General features: G+C 37.7%; 1 protein-coding gene across 3 annotated transcripts in view; it reads left to right on the forward strand.

Moving 5' to 3' along the window:
* negr1 (neuronal growth regulator 1) overlaps positions 1–16383 on the forward strand; it is a 141260-nt gene extending 124877 nt beyond the window's left edge. For all 3 annotated transcript variants that reach the window (XM_051111970.1, XM_051111971.1, XM_051111972.1), the window contains one exon: positions 11613–16383. In XM_051111970.1, coding sequence (XP_050967927.1) covers positions 11613–11713 — 101 coding nt within the window. In that variant the 3' untranslated portion in view covers positions 11714–16383. The remainder of the gene's footprint in view (positions 1–11612) is intronic.
* Positions 16384–17337: the final 954 nt, after the last annotated feature.

The following is a 17337-nucleotide window of genomic DNA, read 5'->3' on the forward strand; positions in this document are numbered from 1 at the left end:
TGACTCATATTTCATGCGTTGGAGTTTGAAGTATCTGATGATAAGAAAGCATGATCGCAGATAAAAGCTTGAAGTGGCTATTGCTGTTTAAAACATGTAAATTTTGTATATATGCTAATTAGTGAATCTCCTCCCAACATTGCATATTTTAACTTCAGTCTCCATAAAGCATAACTGGGCTTAGTGCATGACTGTGCTTAGGGAAATTTTATATTGCATATTAAATTCTACACAGTTGGTGGTATTATATTCGGCATTACATGCTGTGTTTAATGTTATGCTTCTTTTATATAAAATAATAAATTCTTTATGTAAATGAGTAGTTGAAATGTCAAGCAGTGACAAGAGTGTCATGTACAGTGAAATGCTGTCCAATGCTAATAAATATTTACACTACCATTTAAAGGGATAGTTCAGCCAGAAATGTAAATTCTGTCATTAATTACTCACCCTCATGTCGTTCCAAACCCGTAAGACCTTCGTTCATCCTTGGAACACAAATTGAGATATTTATGATGAAATCCGAGAGCTTTCTGACCCTGCTTAGACAGCAATGCAACTACCACATTCAAGGCCCAGAAAGGCAGTAAGGACATCATTAAAACAGTCCATGTGACATCAGTGGTTTAACCATAATTTTATGAAGCTTAGAGAATGCTTTGTGTGCACAAAGAAAACAAAAATAAAAACTTTATTCAACAATTTCTTCTCTTCCATGTCCATGCACCAGCAGCACCACAAGTATGCCTCATGATATTCTCGTTGATGGCGGCGAAGACTGACAGGAAAAGGACAAATTGTTCAATAAAGTCGTTATTTTTGTTTTCTAATAATCTAATGGACATGTTATACAGTTGAAGTCAAAAGTTTACATACACCGTGCAGAATCTGCAAAATGTTATTTATTTTACCGAAATATGAGGGATCTTACAAAATGCATGTTGTTTTTTTATTTAATACTGACCTGAATAAGATATTTTACATTAAAGATGTTTACATATAGTCTACAACAGAAAATAATAGTTGAATTTATAAAAAACGACCCTGTTCAAAAGTTTACTTACACTTGATTCTTAATACTGTGTTGTTACCTGAATGATCCACAGCTGTGTTTTCTTTTTTTTGTTTAGTGATAGTTGTTCATGAGTCCCTTGTTTGTCCGTCTTTTCACACTGAGGACGGCTGAGGGATTCATATGCAGCTATTACAGAAGGTTGAAAGGCTCACTGATGCTTCAGAAGAAAAATAAGCCAGGGGTGTAAACATTTGAACAGAATGAGAATGTGTACAGTACATTTTTCTTATTTTGCCTAAATATCATACATTTTTTTCATGTTTCCCAGAAGTGTTTCAAAAAGTTTTCACCCCAAGCATTGTGTTTCCTTCTGAAGCATCAGTAAGCGTTTGAACCTTACGTAATAGTTGCGCATGAGGCCCTCAGTTGTCATCAGTGTGAAAAGAAAATCATATAGAAATCTCAAAATCATACAGTCATTGTTGGAAAGGGTTCAAATACACAAAAATACTGAAAAACCAAAGAATTTGTGGGACCTGAAGGATTTTTCTGAAGAACTGCAGGCAGTTTAACTGTTCAGGTCAAACAAGGGACTCATGAACAACTATCACTAAACAAAAAAAAACAGCTGTGGATCATTCAGGTAACAACACAGTATTGTATGTAAACGTCTTTTATGTGAAATATCTTATTCAGGTCAGTACTAAATAAAAAATAACATGCATTTTGTATGATCTCTCTTATTTTGGTTAAATATTAACATTTTGCAGATTCTGTATGTCATCTCCCCTCCCAAAAAGCATATTTATACCAGTCTCACAGCATGATTGAGAAGTGAATATGCGATACAAGGAATCTCAAACAGTTGCATTTCAGTGCAGAGTTTTTCATTAGTCGTCTCTCATGATGAGGAGGGGGGAAGAATGGACAAATGGCCAGATTATACCAGCACTGGCTGATTCAGCAATGAAGCCTTGCGTTACTGCTCCAATTCATGGTACTCATTATTTACGCCACCCATGGGACGCTTGTTGATGAAGGAGGCAAAGACACCGAATCTCCCATGTTTACTCCACAGCAGATGTGTTTCCTTTTTGTTTTTCCAGAGGATTCTCAAAGAGCTCTGTGACGTCTTTAGCACACTGCGATTTAATCAAAACCCAGTAGGCATAATTATGTGCTGGAAATAGTGGCGTTTAAAATGCGGCGCAATGATCAATCGATACATTGGGTCAATTACAGGCAATAACTTCACGCTTCCTCGCTCAGAACAGACAAGGATGAGCATGAAACGTGCTTTGAGGGAAAAGAATGTTCGGTGAAATTTAAAAAGTGACTAGACAGCAGATGGTTATCACACAAAATATGTCTCTATTTAAGGAAGTCCAGTATGTAAGCGCCACCTGTGCTGAAAAGTGCATTTAATAAAGGAAGTGAAATGAAATGTCTTTTTGTTGTTTCTGCATTGTCTGCCGCAGTCTCGTATCAAAAAGAGTTCCTGCTGTGTTGGTGTTCAGGTGAAGCTCAAGGCCAGGCAGAGACGCAGTCGAGTCTTATTCACTACCAGCATGTCAGGTGAACTCCTTCTGCGTACAATATTGAAATGAGCTTTTACTCAGCGCTGAATCTGAAATTAGCTCATTTTTATCTCATCAGACCATCACGCATAGCGTTAGGCTCTATTTATGATAATGCATTCCTGGGATTTCAAACCCATTATCATTATCACAGCAGAAACATCATAAACATTTGTGTCAAAAATAACAACCTCTTTCAGTGCCCCAAGTTGTAGAAAGGTGGTTAACTCAAAACTGATCAGACAGTTACACAGACACTTGACTTTGTGCAAGTGCTATTCAATTTTGACTCATAGTTGTGGCTTGTTCACCATGTGTTTGTTCTGTCAATTGCTGTTCAGACTGTAATTGCGGGCGTTGGGTTTTTGTTTTATGTACTAAATCATTTATTCTCATTGTTAGAAACTCTTTGTGCAGGTTCTATTGTTTCTTTGTTTCGCTTTCTTTCAAAACAGTTCTAAAAGTGCCATGTTTTATAGACATGGAATTCTTTTAAGAACCACATACACTTCAGCAATTAAATATAAGAGAGATGAAAATTACATAGCAATAACATTGGAGTTAATACATGTGTCAGTGTTTCCTGAGAAAGCCCATAAACATAATTCTCTGACGTTGCATTACTTTAGAAGTGAATATGTTGTGTATGATTAAACATCAGCCTTTATCTGGCCTACAGTCCGTAGGACTCCATTTTTGCACATTCCCTCTGTGCTATTATTTTAATTGTAGGTCTGCATGAATCAGTCAGACTGGCATCTTTTTCCGTCTTGTCATGTCTTGTTGTTCTGACTGACGTCTTTGGCTGTGTTAAGTTTGAAGTAATTTAATATAGAAAAACATGTCTCGAAACCCCTGCGTTCTGTTCCATTTTGTTTGCTCCTCCATCCAGCTGTTTTTGAATTCAATAACGGTGCGAACAGCCCCTTACTCATTCTGTGCTGCTTAATTATACTAAATTAATGTGTTAAATTGACAACCCTAATGAATAAATGAAGAAATCTTTCTTTCATTGCAGTGTTCTGATTTCACGGATAAGGAAAGAACTTCATTATAGTTTTTCTGTCGCATTCTTTAAATGACTAAATAGGGTTTTTGAATATTAGAGCTTTCAGACAATTACTTTTTTTTTAAATCAGATTAAATGCATGATATTCATATTAATTCATCGGATTATATAAAGGCATACTGACGTGATAAAATCACATTTATCAGTATTTTCATAAAAAAAAAAAAAGAGCGGTGTGAACAGGGCCGTAATTATAATGGTCTGTTTAATTGGGCTAAATGAGTATGTTAAAATGACAGCCCTAATTAGTATATAAAGCTTTCTTTCTGATGCTGTTTCATTGCAGATTTAAGATAAGTACTCCTAGCCAAGTTTTCTAACCTTCAAGTGCACGCGGTGCAATAATGGAACCGACCGGCTGGGTGTTTGTGCGAAAGCAAGCCGAGAAAAAACAAAACGTTTTTCATGTTTGTTCTATTATGAGGCAGGGAATTAGGTAGTTTATCATATGGAGAGCAGAAACACTGAAAGAGGACTTAAAGGGAATATTTGTCAAATCCAAGATTGGAGATGTGGGATTTACGCCAGTTTGCCAAGGACTCGGCAGAAGCTTAGGCCCGCGTGGTGAGGCTTTCTCTGGAGGCAGTAGAGGGAACAATAGGCCACTGATTGATGGTCAAGGACATTGAACCCTTCTCTCGAAGCCACAGAAGACTAGCCTCAAGGGAGAAGGGCTGCAGCCAGCCGTCGTCTGCAGATTACCTGGAGATACGGCCACCCTCACATAACTGCTATTGAGATGATTGCTTTCATTTAATTATGTAAACTGCTGTTTCGTTTGCCGCTGCTGTGCTGCATGCGGTTTAGGGAGGAATGGTTCTGAATTTGCACAACAGTATGAATTTAAAGCAGTTGACTTTATGTATATCGAATATTATTTAATTTATTAGACAATGAACCAACATTAATATTGCTAAGGGCCATCAGGGTTGTGCAAAATGTAGAATCAAAAAATTGCCTCCCTTTCAATTCATGAGGTCAAGTTTGAAAGGACTTGGCCATGCCTCACAGGAAATTGAAGTGGAATTTGATTTGAAATGACAGGAAGTAGAATGTACTGAATGGCAGTTCAAAGAAATTCAATTTAATGGCATTTTGGGAAATGTTTTTTTCACCCTGGTCCATAAATCTGTTCCACTGTACGGCCTATAAAATATTATAAACACTTTCAAAAGGCTGTCAAGCCACTATTCAAAGTTTTTCTTGACAAACTTTCCATTTTTTTGTTAATAATTTGATTTATTGGGGTTATATTAAGTTCTTTTAATTTTGGTTTATCTACACTATTGTTCAAAATATAAACTACAAAAAACAGTAAAACATATTATATAATATAAATTATTAATATAAATATTATTAAAATTAAAATTAAAAATTACTATTTTTTTAAAGTTCTAATCTATTTCTGTGATAGCGAAGCTGAATTTGCAATGCAGTGAGTCACATGATCTTCAGAAAAAAAAAAAATTTATTTAATTATATATATATATATATATATATATATATATGAAGAGAAAACAGATAACAATTTTCAAAAGTCATGTTTTTTCATTGTGCATTCCAATTAATCTTTTCCTGTGATGACAGCATCATTACTCCAGTGTCGCATGATCCTTCAGAAGTCATTGTATTATGCTGATTTATTATCAGTGTTTCGAAACAGTTTGCTTAGTATTTTTTTGTACCTGTGATACTTTTTTCAGGAATCTTTGATGAATAAAAAGTTTAAAAGAGCAGCATTTTTTTTAAATAAAAATCTTTTCTAATAATATACACTACCGTTCAAATGTTTGAGGTCAGTAAATTTGTATTCTTTCTTTTTTTTTTTTTTTTTTGAAAGAAATCAATATTTTATTCAACAAGGTTGAGTAAAATAGATAATAAAAAAAGCGATAGCAAAGACTTACATTGATTTCTATCTTGAATAAAAGCTGTTCTATTTAACATAATCAAAAAATCCTGAAAAAAGTATCACAGGTTCCAAAAATATATTTCACAGCACAACTGTTACCAGCATTAATAATTCTAATAATAAATCAGCATATTAGAATGACGGCTGATGAAAATTTTCCTTTGCTTCACAGGAAGAAATTATATTTTAAAGTAGATTAACATAGAAACCATTTCATTTAAATAGTAATAACATTTCAAAATATTACAGTTTTTTTCTGTGTTTGATCCAATAAATGTAGCCTTGATGAGCGTAAGAAACAAGTCGTACTGATCCCATTTATATTTTTAGATAAATAGAAAATTCAAAAGAACAGCATTTGTTTAAAATAGAAGTCTTTTGTAACATTTTAAAAATGCCTTCCCTGTTACTTCTGATCAATTGAACACATTCTTGCTAAATGAATTAATTTCTTTAAAAAAAAAAAAAAAAAGTATTGACCTTAGACATTTGAATGGCAGTGTGCTTTTAATTATTCACATTTCAGTACTAATTCCTCAAATTCAAATCAGGAATTGACTATTCAGAACCAAAACTATCCATTTTAGAGTAATACAATAAAAACAGAAACTGTGGAAATAGTCTTATTATAACTGTAACTTGTTTTATCACAGCACAAGAGTGGCACAAAGAGAGAGAGCGCTGAATGGAAGGATGAAATTCATTAAGCAGCTTAACGATGGGTCTTGTGCCCCTTAAAAGGAATGGTGGGACTCAAACTAGCAGCTGATTATAGGGTGGCAGCCCCTCTTTTTATTCTGCGCTGTGTCACACCAACAACATTATGCCTAAAAGAACTTAAGCTGTTAACTAAATCAACCAAAACAAATACACAAAGTAGAACACAAGAGAGCTCTCATTTGCTTTAATTGGAGTCTTGTACTTTTATATAGGCTGCGTGAAAACTTCTGCCTGTGGCCTTTAGATCATTATGCAGAATTATAAAACGTGTCCTCTTCATAATCATACGAAGGGAAGGTTTCACATGCTTTAGATGGAGTGCACAACCATGATTTAGACGCACATGACTGATTACTCCCTGATCCGAACTTAATGAGGAAATTGACGCTCTTGCATCTGAAGATATGCCGTCTTTAGACGTTAATCCGACGACTTGTTTTTAAGTGCAAAATGTCATGGCGTTCCTAATACCTGTGGTAACTTCACTGTGTGCGACCGCCATGTTGTTGCAAAAGCCAGTGCAATAACCTCTTTTCTCACTGTATTTACACTCTTTAGATTTAAAGCAGAGTAATCACAAGGCAGCCACTGTCTGGATGGGGAGGGGTTGAGTTAATTAAAATGGCAAGTGCAGTAACAACCTGCACCGTCACAACAACAGACTGATTTAGACGCAGTGGGATATTAAACAGCTCCCTAACTCGCACAATGCAGCCAGGCAGGTAATATTGGTGCTTTCCTTAATTGCTTCTATAGTGCCAGATGATAGGATGTTTCTGGCGCGACCCTGAATCATCGCCGACGTTCCAGTAGCTATTAGTCCGACGGGGCGCTGGAAAGAAATATACTGTAGGGACAAAGCGTTTCGTCCTTTTACCTTTCACAGGCCATATGGCGTTGTTTGTTTTGTTTTTTTTGACAAAGAGCGCTTATAGTTAGATACTGCAGCAGGTGCCTATAGCCTAAATGATTCTGTTCCATTGGTAGCGCTGTGCACACTCTGTGGCTCTGGCAAAGGGGCCAGCGCAGGATGTGAGCTGTTGCCATGGTTACCGGCTCCACTCTCTCTGCCTAGCAAAAACTGTGTCATTATCCGGTGCTTTGGATGGAGGCAGAATGAAGCCGCAGTGTACAGGGCAGTTTGCTCTGCTCGTTTCCTGACCATGCATCTCACACGCATCATCACAATTTGCATCATTTTCGATCTCATATAGCCATTTCTGATACGCCGGGCTTCCCATTGCAGGTGGCTGTAATTTTTTGGTATGAAGATTTTTAAGCAACACTGGTAATTTCAAGCCGTAAAAGCTGGAATGGGAGAGAAAATGGATGCGCGGCTTTTCATCTGAGCTTTGAGCTCCCATTTTTTGCAATTCGTGAGAGGACTTGTCACAAAGCAATTATTTTATCAACCTTCCATGCACAAACTTATTACTGTCAGATGTGCTATTTGATGCCGTGATTCGCCTTATTGTGGTTTTCAATGCGGGAAAACAGTTCAAACGAATGAATCCATATCATAATGACTCCATTAGATGCTGTCATCACATGTATTCGCAAATAGCGCGCACAACCAAAAATTTGTTGGATGTAAAAGAAAGTCAGTGGTACCAGCCAGGACACATAATCTCCTGAGTGTGTATGTGTGTCTGTGTGTGATGTACTAATCTCCTTAGGTAGGCCAGTGTCTGTCATTAACAGAGCTGTGAAACAAAAACTCTCATGAAGATGAATGCCTGTACACTCTCACACCTGTTCTGAAGCGCCTCTCCTGAGTACTACACTCAAGTTGTTTTGCTTCGGGGACAGACCTGAAGGCTTTCAGCCACTGAGATCTGTGCTGGCTGAGAAAATATGAGCACGCCTAGCGTCAGCACAGGCTTATCTGTGGGGTTTGCTAAGGCAAGCATCACTGTTACTGTTGCTCATGCTTGGGGATTAAACTTTGCCTCGTACCATGCTACGGACATGAATAATACTCTTTTGACTATCGTCCATTGAGCAACCGCACAGCAACATACAAACAGTCACTCAGTGTGTCCTGGTGTTAAAAATGCATCCCGTTATTTCTTGTTGCCATCAGAATATTCTTAGTCTCCCAGAGTGTAACGGCCAGGAAGCAAGACAGGCACAATTTCTGTGTTATTTTGAGTTTATTGTTCTAATACAAGAGTATTTATAGACATATTGAGGGGTGGTGAACCTCTCATCCAACAAAATATGCAATATCTACATGCGTCCTATAAACCAAAGACATGTTTTTATATAGAATGGAATATTAAAAAAAGATCTGAGTGTACTGAACTTCTTATCAGATGGATCCTGTTATTCAAACAGATTGTTGTAAAACGGATAAAAAACAAGAGGTATAATGCTAAAAACAAAAAGTATAGGGAGGAGGAATACAGATGGGAGGAGGAAGACAGGATGAGAAACAACAGGAGGAAACATAGGGGAAAAGGGAGAAGGAACACAAACAAGCACAGTCTCATTGCTCACTCTCATTTTGTTCCAAACCCATAAGACCTTCATTCATCTTCAGAAACGCCAATTAAGATATTTTTCATAAAATCTGAGAGCTTTCTGACCCTGCGTAGACACCAATGCAACTACCACGTTCGAGGCCCTGAAAGGTAAGGACATCATCCAGGAAATAGCCCATGTGACATCAGTGGTTCAACCGTAATGTTATGAAGTTAGGAGAATACTTTTGTGCATAAAGAAAACAAAAACAGTGTCTTGGTTCAACACTTTCTCCTCTTTTGAGTTTCCGACGCTCGTTCACAAAAGTACCATGATGCAGGAGCTGCCGTTCTGACGTAGTTCATCGTCTGTATGTTCTGGTTCAAATTAATAAGGGTGTGGCTAAAAATTGCAAGTCATCCTCTCTGCTCAAATCTTCAGACATGTTTACAAAGACTATGTCAGAACATGTGACGTAATATTCTTGAATGTTTATCAAAGACTGGCACAGAAGAGAAGTTATTAAATAAAGTTGTTATTTTTGTTTTCTTTGTACACTAAAAGTATTCTCGTAGCTTCATAAGATTCTACCAATCTGATCTCATGACGAAAACGTACCTGTGGAAACTTTTGCAAGACGTGAAATTCATAGCGCCATGTACGTTTCATGACAAATTTGATGTGAAATGTCCACTGAGTGACGCTAAAAGAGTGTTCGTTTTCTCCCCAGAAGAGATGAATGTACATATGGTAAGTTGGTTTTGTATGTGTCTTGAAATATCTGTTGGGTGGCGCTATAACTAATGCTTCATGACATTTTAAAATAACGTACCATCTGCACTACACCTAAATCTACTCGATAGTATGAACAAAAGTGAATGTGATGTAAAAACGCATTACAAGCATGCCGTTTTAGCTTGTTTTTCGATCTCTCATCTTTCAGCTTTTTTATCGTGAGTCATGTTTTCCACGGAATTCGTATAACTCTATAACTATATCGCTATAACTCTAATGCTCTGTGACATTTTAAAACAATGATCTATCTGCACTACACCTAAACTTAGTATAAACAAAAGTATGAACAAAAGCAAATGTGACGTAAAAATGCAATCATGTCGTTTTAACTTGTTTTTCGTTCTCTCATATGTCAGATCTTTCATCGTGAGTCATGTTTTTCACAGAATTCGTATAACTCTGTAACTATAACGCTGAACTCTTATTCTCTGTGATGTTTTAAAATAACGTACCATCTGCACTTTACCTAAACCTACTCAATAGTATGAACAAAAGTAAATGTGATGTAAAAACACAATCACAAGCATGCCGTTTTAGCTTGTTTTTCAATCTGTGATCAATCAGCTCTTTCATCGTAAGTCATGTTTTTCACGAATTCCGCATCCCAAGTCCAGTTCCGTGCCGGCTGAGCTACCAAGGAAGCTTATGTCTGGTGCTGTGCCCACACTGTAAAAAACAATTTGTTGAGTCAACTTAAAATAATTTGTAACCTGGCTGCCTTAAAATTTTAAGTTCAGTCAACTCAAAAAAAAGTTTGTTAAATTATACTAAGTGGCAACTTAGATATTTGAGTTGAATCAACCTAAAATTTTAAGGCAGCTGGGTTACTTACAAATATCGTTGTTGTTTCTTAGTACAACTTAACATTTCAAGTTGACTAAACTTATTTTAGTTGACTGAACTTAAAATTTTAAGGCAGCAGGGTAACAAATTATTGTAAGCTGACTCAACAAATTGTGTTTTTTATTTTTTACAGTGCATTTTTGACCCCCTGCCAAATTATTACCCCCTCTTGCTACATGCCTAATCCTAACCTCACCCCTACACCTAACACTAAAACTACCAATACTAGGGGATTAGTAATCTGGTGGGGGGTCACAATTCGGCACAATACCGGAAAGCGAAACATATGGAGCTGTAATCATAACTGTGTACGAAAACGATAACAAGTGCTCGCTGTTTTACTGCCTCTAGTGTTAATTTCTGATGGAATTTGCAGTGATATGTATTGGTACCTGATCATGAGATCAGGTAGAACATTATAGTTGAACCACTGATGTCACATGGACTATTTTAACCATGTCCTTCCTATCTTTCTGGGCCATAAATGTGGTAGTTGCATTGCTGTATATGCAGGAACAGAAAGCTCTCATATTTCATCAAAAATATCTTAATTTGTGTTCCGAAGATGAACAAACGTCAAAGGCAGGGGTTTGGAACGATATGAGGGTGAGTAATTAATGACACAATTTTCATTTTTGGTCTAACTACCCGTTTTTAAGAATCATATAGAGTTCCTCAGTTCCTCAGCAACTGCATAGCAGTGCCCCTGGCGAGCATCCAGAGCACCCTAGCAAAGGACAGAGCAATGTGCTCATAACATCTTAACAGCTGCATAGCAACTCCTTGGCAACCACCCAGAACACCCTAGCAACTGCATAGAAACGTGCCAATACTGGCATCCACCCAGAACAGCCTAGAAGCATGTCGGCTTGTTTTGTATGCATTTTAAAAAATATTTTATGCGAATACATTTTTATTATAGATGAAACGGGTTCAAAGGTAAAAGCAGAGAAAGCAACATGATCACATCTTTGAGATGAATTGTTACGCCCTTATTTTGAAGTGCCCAGCATGGGTTTGAAACAAGGCGTCTTATTGAAGGACTCCTTCCGGCATGCGAGCTCGTCGCGAGTCTTGATTTGAGAGCGTGAAGGCAGGCAGCGTGAGCTCCGCTCATATGAAAAGGGAGGAGGTACTGCTTGACTGAGACTATGAGTCGCTGCCAGGAGAGAGGGAGAATCTGCTAATCAGCGTGTGTCTCTGCTCTGTTGTTTACAGCACCCAACACCGCTCCGTATGGAAGTACAGGAGGCGCTGAAGTCCTGCTGGCCTGCCGGTACCTGATCCTGGCTCTCTCTTCTCTCGTCAGCGTTTACTAGCCCTGGGGACGGCCATACACAATGACTGTAAAGAACCCTTTTGAGCATTTACAGATCCTTTGACATTGCTGATGGCTGGATCCAATCTGGTACAGTGTGTTTGGAAAGCAGCGAGGGATTTTAATCAGCATTGCTTATGTTGGGATGGTAATTTTCTTCTGTGGTGTTTGTCATCATGTAAATACATACAGTTTTAGGGGGTTGGTTTTCTTTCTCTTGTCTTATTTTCTATTCTTTTCTTATTTTCTTTTCCTGATTTCCCACTTTGTGAATCAGCACACATTGTCCCCTTCGAACGCTCACAAATGAGCCAAAATCAGGCTTTGAAAATAGCGAGGGTGTGTGGCATTAGTGTCTTTGTTATTGAAAAAGGAAAGACACCCTAGTGTGCCACCTTGCTCACCGTGCTGGTACATCATTCACACGCCCATAAAGCGAGCAAAATGTTTAAATAATACGGTTTTTGGTGAGCTCATTTAAATCCGGTGAACCAAGAAGCACTGTTTAAGATTTCACAAAGGGAGAGATATTGAAATTGATATCAAATACAGTCAAAGGCGAAGTGCAGCTTTAGTTTAATACGCTAATGTGCATGGTTTTTCCACAGAGACAGTGAAATATGATTATTCATTTTCTGGACCAAAACTAAAGCCATACCTCAATGGTTTAGACCTCTGGGCTATAGACCCCAATTGCATTTAACTGAATTATGCAGAGTACGATCATAAACCTTTCTAGTTATTCTATAAGTACGTGAATTAGTTGTTTTACTGCAGGAAAAATTCCTAGATTGCACTGGAGATTTAAATATGTAAACGTATGAGAGAAATTTGCTTCTTTGTGAGCCTAATTGTAAAATTAAAATGAGCCTCATGCAGTGGTCAAAAGGGTATAAAACAGCAACGCAGATTTACAGAGCTGTCCTTTTTGCCCTGGGGGGCTTTAAAATAGGAGAAAACGGAATAGAGAACATTTCTGTGCTGCATTTGATGTTATATTAAAAAAGATATCAAATAAAAATAGCGCATAAAACACATTCTTTAGTTGGCAGCATGCAAAATATTGTACCAGGCCAGTCCAAAGTAAAAAGTGGAGGGAAAGTGGGTCATATTTGATGTGCACTTTGATTAAATGAGGAAATTATGAACAGTGTCTAATGGAACTTATCTGACGATCATTCAAATCATTATTGGCTTTTTTTCCTTTCATTTTATGGAGTATGTTTTATGGTTGTAATCATTTGAACAGATTTTTATAATGTATTAACATATTACCTGCTTTGCTTCTGTCAGTGTGAAATAGTTTTGAATAGGGAAGCAGAAAAAAAAAGAATATGCACTTCCCTTGTGGGGACACTATGAGACTTTCAAGTGTGGATCCAAACATGTGAATGAATATTATTTCAAAATACGTATGCAGTATGGCATAGTTTACAATGTTGTCTTTCATTTTAGATGCCACAACTGTTGTTGATTCTTGTCAAACGAGTAGAAGTTGGAAAAAAGAACCGTTTGTAATCAAATAATCTACTTTTAACTCAGAGGGTGTGAACCAGTCATACGGTATAATAGAAAACGAGTCACGTGTGTGTATATTCGAAGAAAGTAGAACTCATTTTATCTTATTGGTAGAGCCAGTGTCTAGGTTTAGTTTAACCTCTACCCTAGTTCCCACACACTTGTTGTATACTAAGATGTGCAGAAATTATAAATGTGCTGCATGTCAAATTAATATGTATGTTAAGGTGGCCACTTACCATAAATCGATAATTTGAGAACAAACCAGTTTGGAGGCTGCTTTGACTTAATGAAATGTGTTCTGCACTACTGAACATCACTAGACCTGTCTGTTGAGCTATGATGAAATGTTCTTTTCATGTGAAAGTCATCACAGAATCGTTTCTGCTCAGTGTGCAATACTGGGTCCTTTCCTATGGACTGCATTTAGACTATTTGGTTAACAAGTTTACATTCTTTTGGTACATTATTTTTAATGACAGGAAGACATGAGATTTTCTTTCGAAGAATCAGTCACAGAATCATATAGGCCTCACCTATATGTCCCTTCGCTTATTACAGTCCCGAAAGCCTCAAAGATCAAACCGAGGGATGTTAAATATTTTAATGGCCATGACGGCCTGGCTCTCGCCATTGTGATGTAAAAAGTAACATTGCACTTGCTTATCATTATCACGAAACTCCATAATCGCAGATTAGGGACACCAATAGCTTGCATTTCATTTCGTGAAATAACATTTTGACTCCACTCTAGAAGCAAGTACTGTATAAAATGTGCCTTTAAAAGTATTAATTGATATGATCTGTTGCCATTCCATGTCAAACGCCATGTCTAAGCCTCACGCATTTGCCATTCATAGCTAGCATACTAGACGAATCAGTGTTGCGCAGTATTCAGTCCAAACTAAAAGCTGATAAAAGGGGCATTTTTTTTTAAATCGTCTAGCAATTTGAGTTGTGTAAAGATATAAAAGTAGCACATGCTCTTTTAATAAATATTGTGAGTCAAACCCTAACAAAGAGCTCATTAAAGCATCATTAAAGCTGTGTAAGTGGATATCAAGATAAAAAAAGCAGACAAGAGCATTCATGCATGCATAATTCTGAAAGTTACAGCCTTTCAAAAGAGTCGGTAAATAACAGGCAAATGTGCTGCAAATTTCTCTCTGAGCATCTAATGACTTGATAATCACATTCCTGGACATGCATTAATATTCAATGACGAGTTGCGAAACCTCACGTCAGGCGAGCGCTAATTCACAGAGTTGTGACAGACATAAGGAACCTGCGGTCATGAAAACCCGATAGGCCGGTGCTATTTTGGAAAAGGTTCAAATTACTGCAAGCAGCACGGTGTGTTGTGGCCCGAGGAGACCCCTTGGGTTCCAACACCTTCCCGGAGTCATCGCCGTGTGGGATGAGGTAGCAATTTCGGTACTTTTTAAAAAACCCTACAGTACGTATAAGAAAGACTTGGACGGTGGACGTGCAACCGCACGCGTATGGTCCAAAAAGCCCAAACATTTAAGATACTTCGTCTCCTATCTCGAGCGAAGCTGCTGGCGAGACAGAATGAGGGTGGTAGGCGGTATTTCAATGATTAAAAACCTGTCAGCTCCATCTCTGTCTTGGCCAGACTCTTTTGAAAGTCGGTTTGAGAGTGCTGTGTGTGCGGTCAGGGGAGGTGATTCTTCTGACCTGGCAGTTAATAAAATTCTTCCTGTGCCTTTGTCAGTTTCTGGAGGATGATTTTGTGGAGTGCTGGAGGGTGCTGCATTAACCAGCTGTGAGCGCTCACTCTCCCAGCAGCACTCTGGCAGGGCTGACAGTAATCTACATAAACCTCTGTCCTTTTCAAAACGCCTGCCAGTAATTGCAGTTTTGCAGTATTCTAATTGACTCCACGGAGCACCGTAAAGAACAAAAACCTATAATCCTTCGCGAAGCCCATTTGGTTCGCGGCTATTGTGTTAAACCTTCGAATGATACGAAACTGATGACAAATGAAGCGGCCGCCATGACTGTACTTAGCCGGTAGAAACATTCATTGGCAAAATATTTGTCTGGATAATAAAGTAGCTGCCAAACTGAGAATGAGTGGATTCTAAAGCTTTTTTGTTTTGTTTTGTTTTTTTTTCCTCTCCTCGCCATCAAGTGTTTGTCAGCCCCCTCGCTCATTATTTTCACTGAGCTGGAAAATAAGTTAGCCAAGCACTGATGCAGTGGTTTTGATAATGCTAAGGATTTAGCAGAACCACCGTTTGTGTCTCATCAGGAGAAACGTTTTACTTGAAAAGCAAGGGATCCGTTTAGAACGCGAGTCCGGGGTTTTATAAAAACACTGTTCTCTGTTATTCACTGTTATGTCTCATTAGATGTTGGTTGGCCTGGTAATTGTTGCTAGCTGTCTTGAATGGCATGGACTATTTGTGTTGGCACCGTTCATATCTTAAGCCGTTATTTTGTGAAGTGAAATAGGTCCACCAGTGAAACCACCCGTCTGCTACTGAGTAATTGAGCACAGAGGACACCCGCCAGAACGATCCAAATTTACACTAACGCTTTTTGGAAACATTCGGTGAGCTTTGGTTACTTTTGTATATACATGTTTATTTGATTTCGGTACTTTTGATTTTGTTTCGTTCAATTTGGTGACTAAGTAAACTGGACATTGTAACCATATTGGGATGGCTGTACTTTTATTTCCTCAACTCTTGAAGCTGAAATTTCTGTGATGAGAAATTTGAAATGGTCATCTTTACTTACATGTGTATGGAGATACTTTAGCCACCAGGGATATAGTTGTATATTTTAGGCTCTAGATCACTGGAATGACATATATGGCTTTAAGTGGCATTGATATATATTGATATTTGTCAAGAAAAAAAAAAAGAATCATATACTTTAATTACTTTAAAGCTTACATTGTGTATAGCACGTATGCAAGTTCATTTTCATCATGTTTGATGTAATTTTGTAGCAGTGGTTTGATACTAATAAAGTTGGAAGTTGGTGATGGAACTGTGAAATGTGCTTTACATGAAATGTTATTCTTTTAAAATGTACCTGAAAAAGTCATCTGCATATGATATAATTAAGCAAGAACACAACATGGTGTTTTATTGCATTTAAAATAAATATGAATACATTCAATTAATTTCCAGTCATTAAGAATACAGACTTTCATGCCAGACTACTGCTTCCCACGTAAGTGAACAATGTTGCACTGTAATAAAGTGAAAACAACTAATTTGTTAGCTCATTTGTTAGTTAATTTGTTTATTTTGTCTGTCCCTTTCAGTCAAGTGCCATAGAGAGACCCATTTAAAAGTGATTTTTGCCATTTGAAAGCACCCAAACAAACACAACCATACCCTAACAGGACCTTGCCCCTATGTTGATATCTCCGCCCCACAAATACGTACACAACCCCGGCATAACGACGATGGCGGAAACAAGCGAAGATGACACATGCATATTCAAACAAAAGCCAACACAGATAAGTTGTCTGAAACAATGCAAAATCACAGTTACTCACCTAGCAAAAAGAAACAACGCAACTTCGGTGTCCGATTCTAGCCCTTATAGCTTCATGAGCTCTATCCACCGCTTAAAGGCTGCTCCGATATTCACGTGGGTCCTACCTCTTGCCTGATCATAACCCTTCTTTTTAATGTTTTGTTTCTCTGATATTATCCTATTTTTTATCTGCTATTTCTCTCTATCTATAGTCAATCTGCTAATATCTTCCTGTAAACTGAAATTGAGTGCTGTCTTCTCTTTATCAGTACAAGACACGCCCCTTACTGCTGATTGGCTACAAGTGTGTTTTGGGACACAGCGGTCAAAGCGTTTTTTAAAAATTGCTTTGTGCACCTTTAAAGTGCATTTACACCACAGTGGTGATCATGTAGGTGACAGTAGCCATGTTTCCATCACCCTGTTTTCATGTGCATTTGGAAGTATTACATCAGAAACTAGTGATGGAAACGGCAAATTTAAAGAAAAAAATCGTAATTTGCAAAAAAAGTTTTTACGCTCACTTGAGGTGGTTGTTGACTTGTGCAAAAAAAAAAAGGGGTTAAACGGGTCATCAGATGCCCATTT

This window comes from Labeo rohita, chromosome 6 (assembly GCF_022985175.1).
Source record: "Labeo rohita strain BAU-BD-2019 chromosome 6, IGBB_LRoh.1.0, whole genome shotgun sequence".
NCBI classification, from domain to species: Eukaryota; Metazoa; Chordata; class Actinopteri; order Cypriniformes; family Cyprinidae; genus Labeo; species Labeo rohita.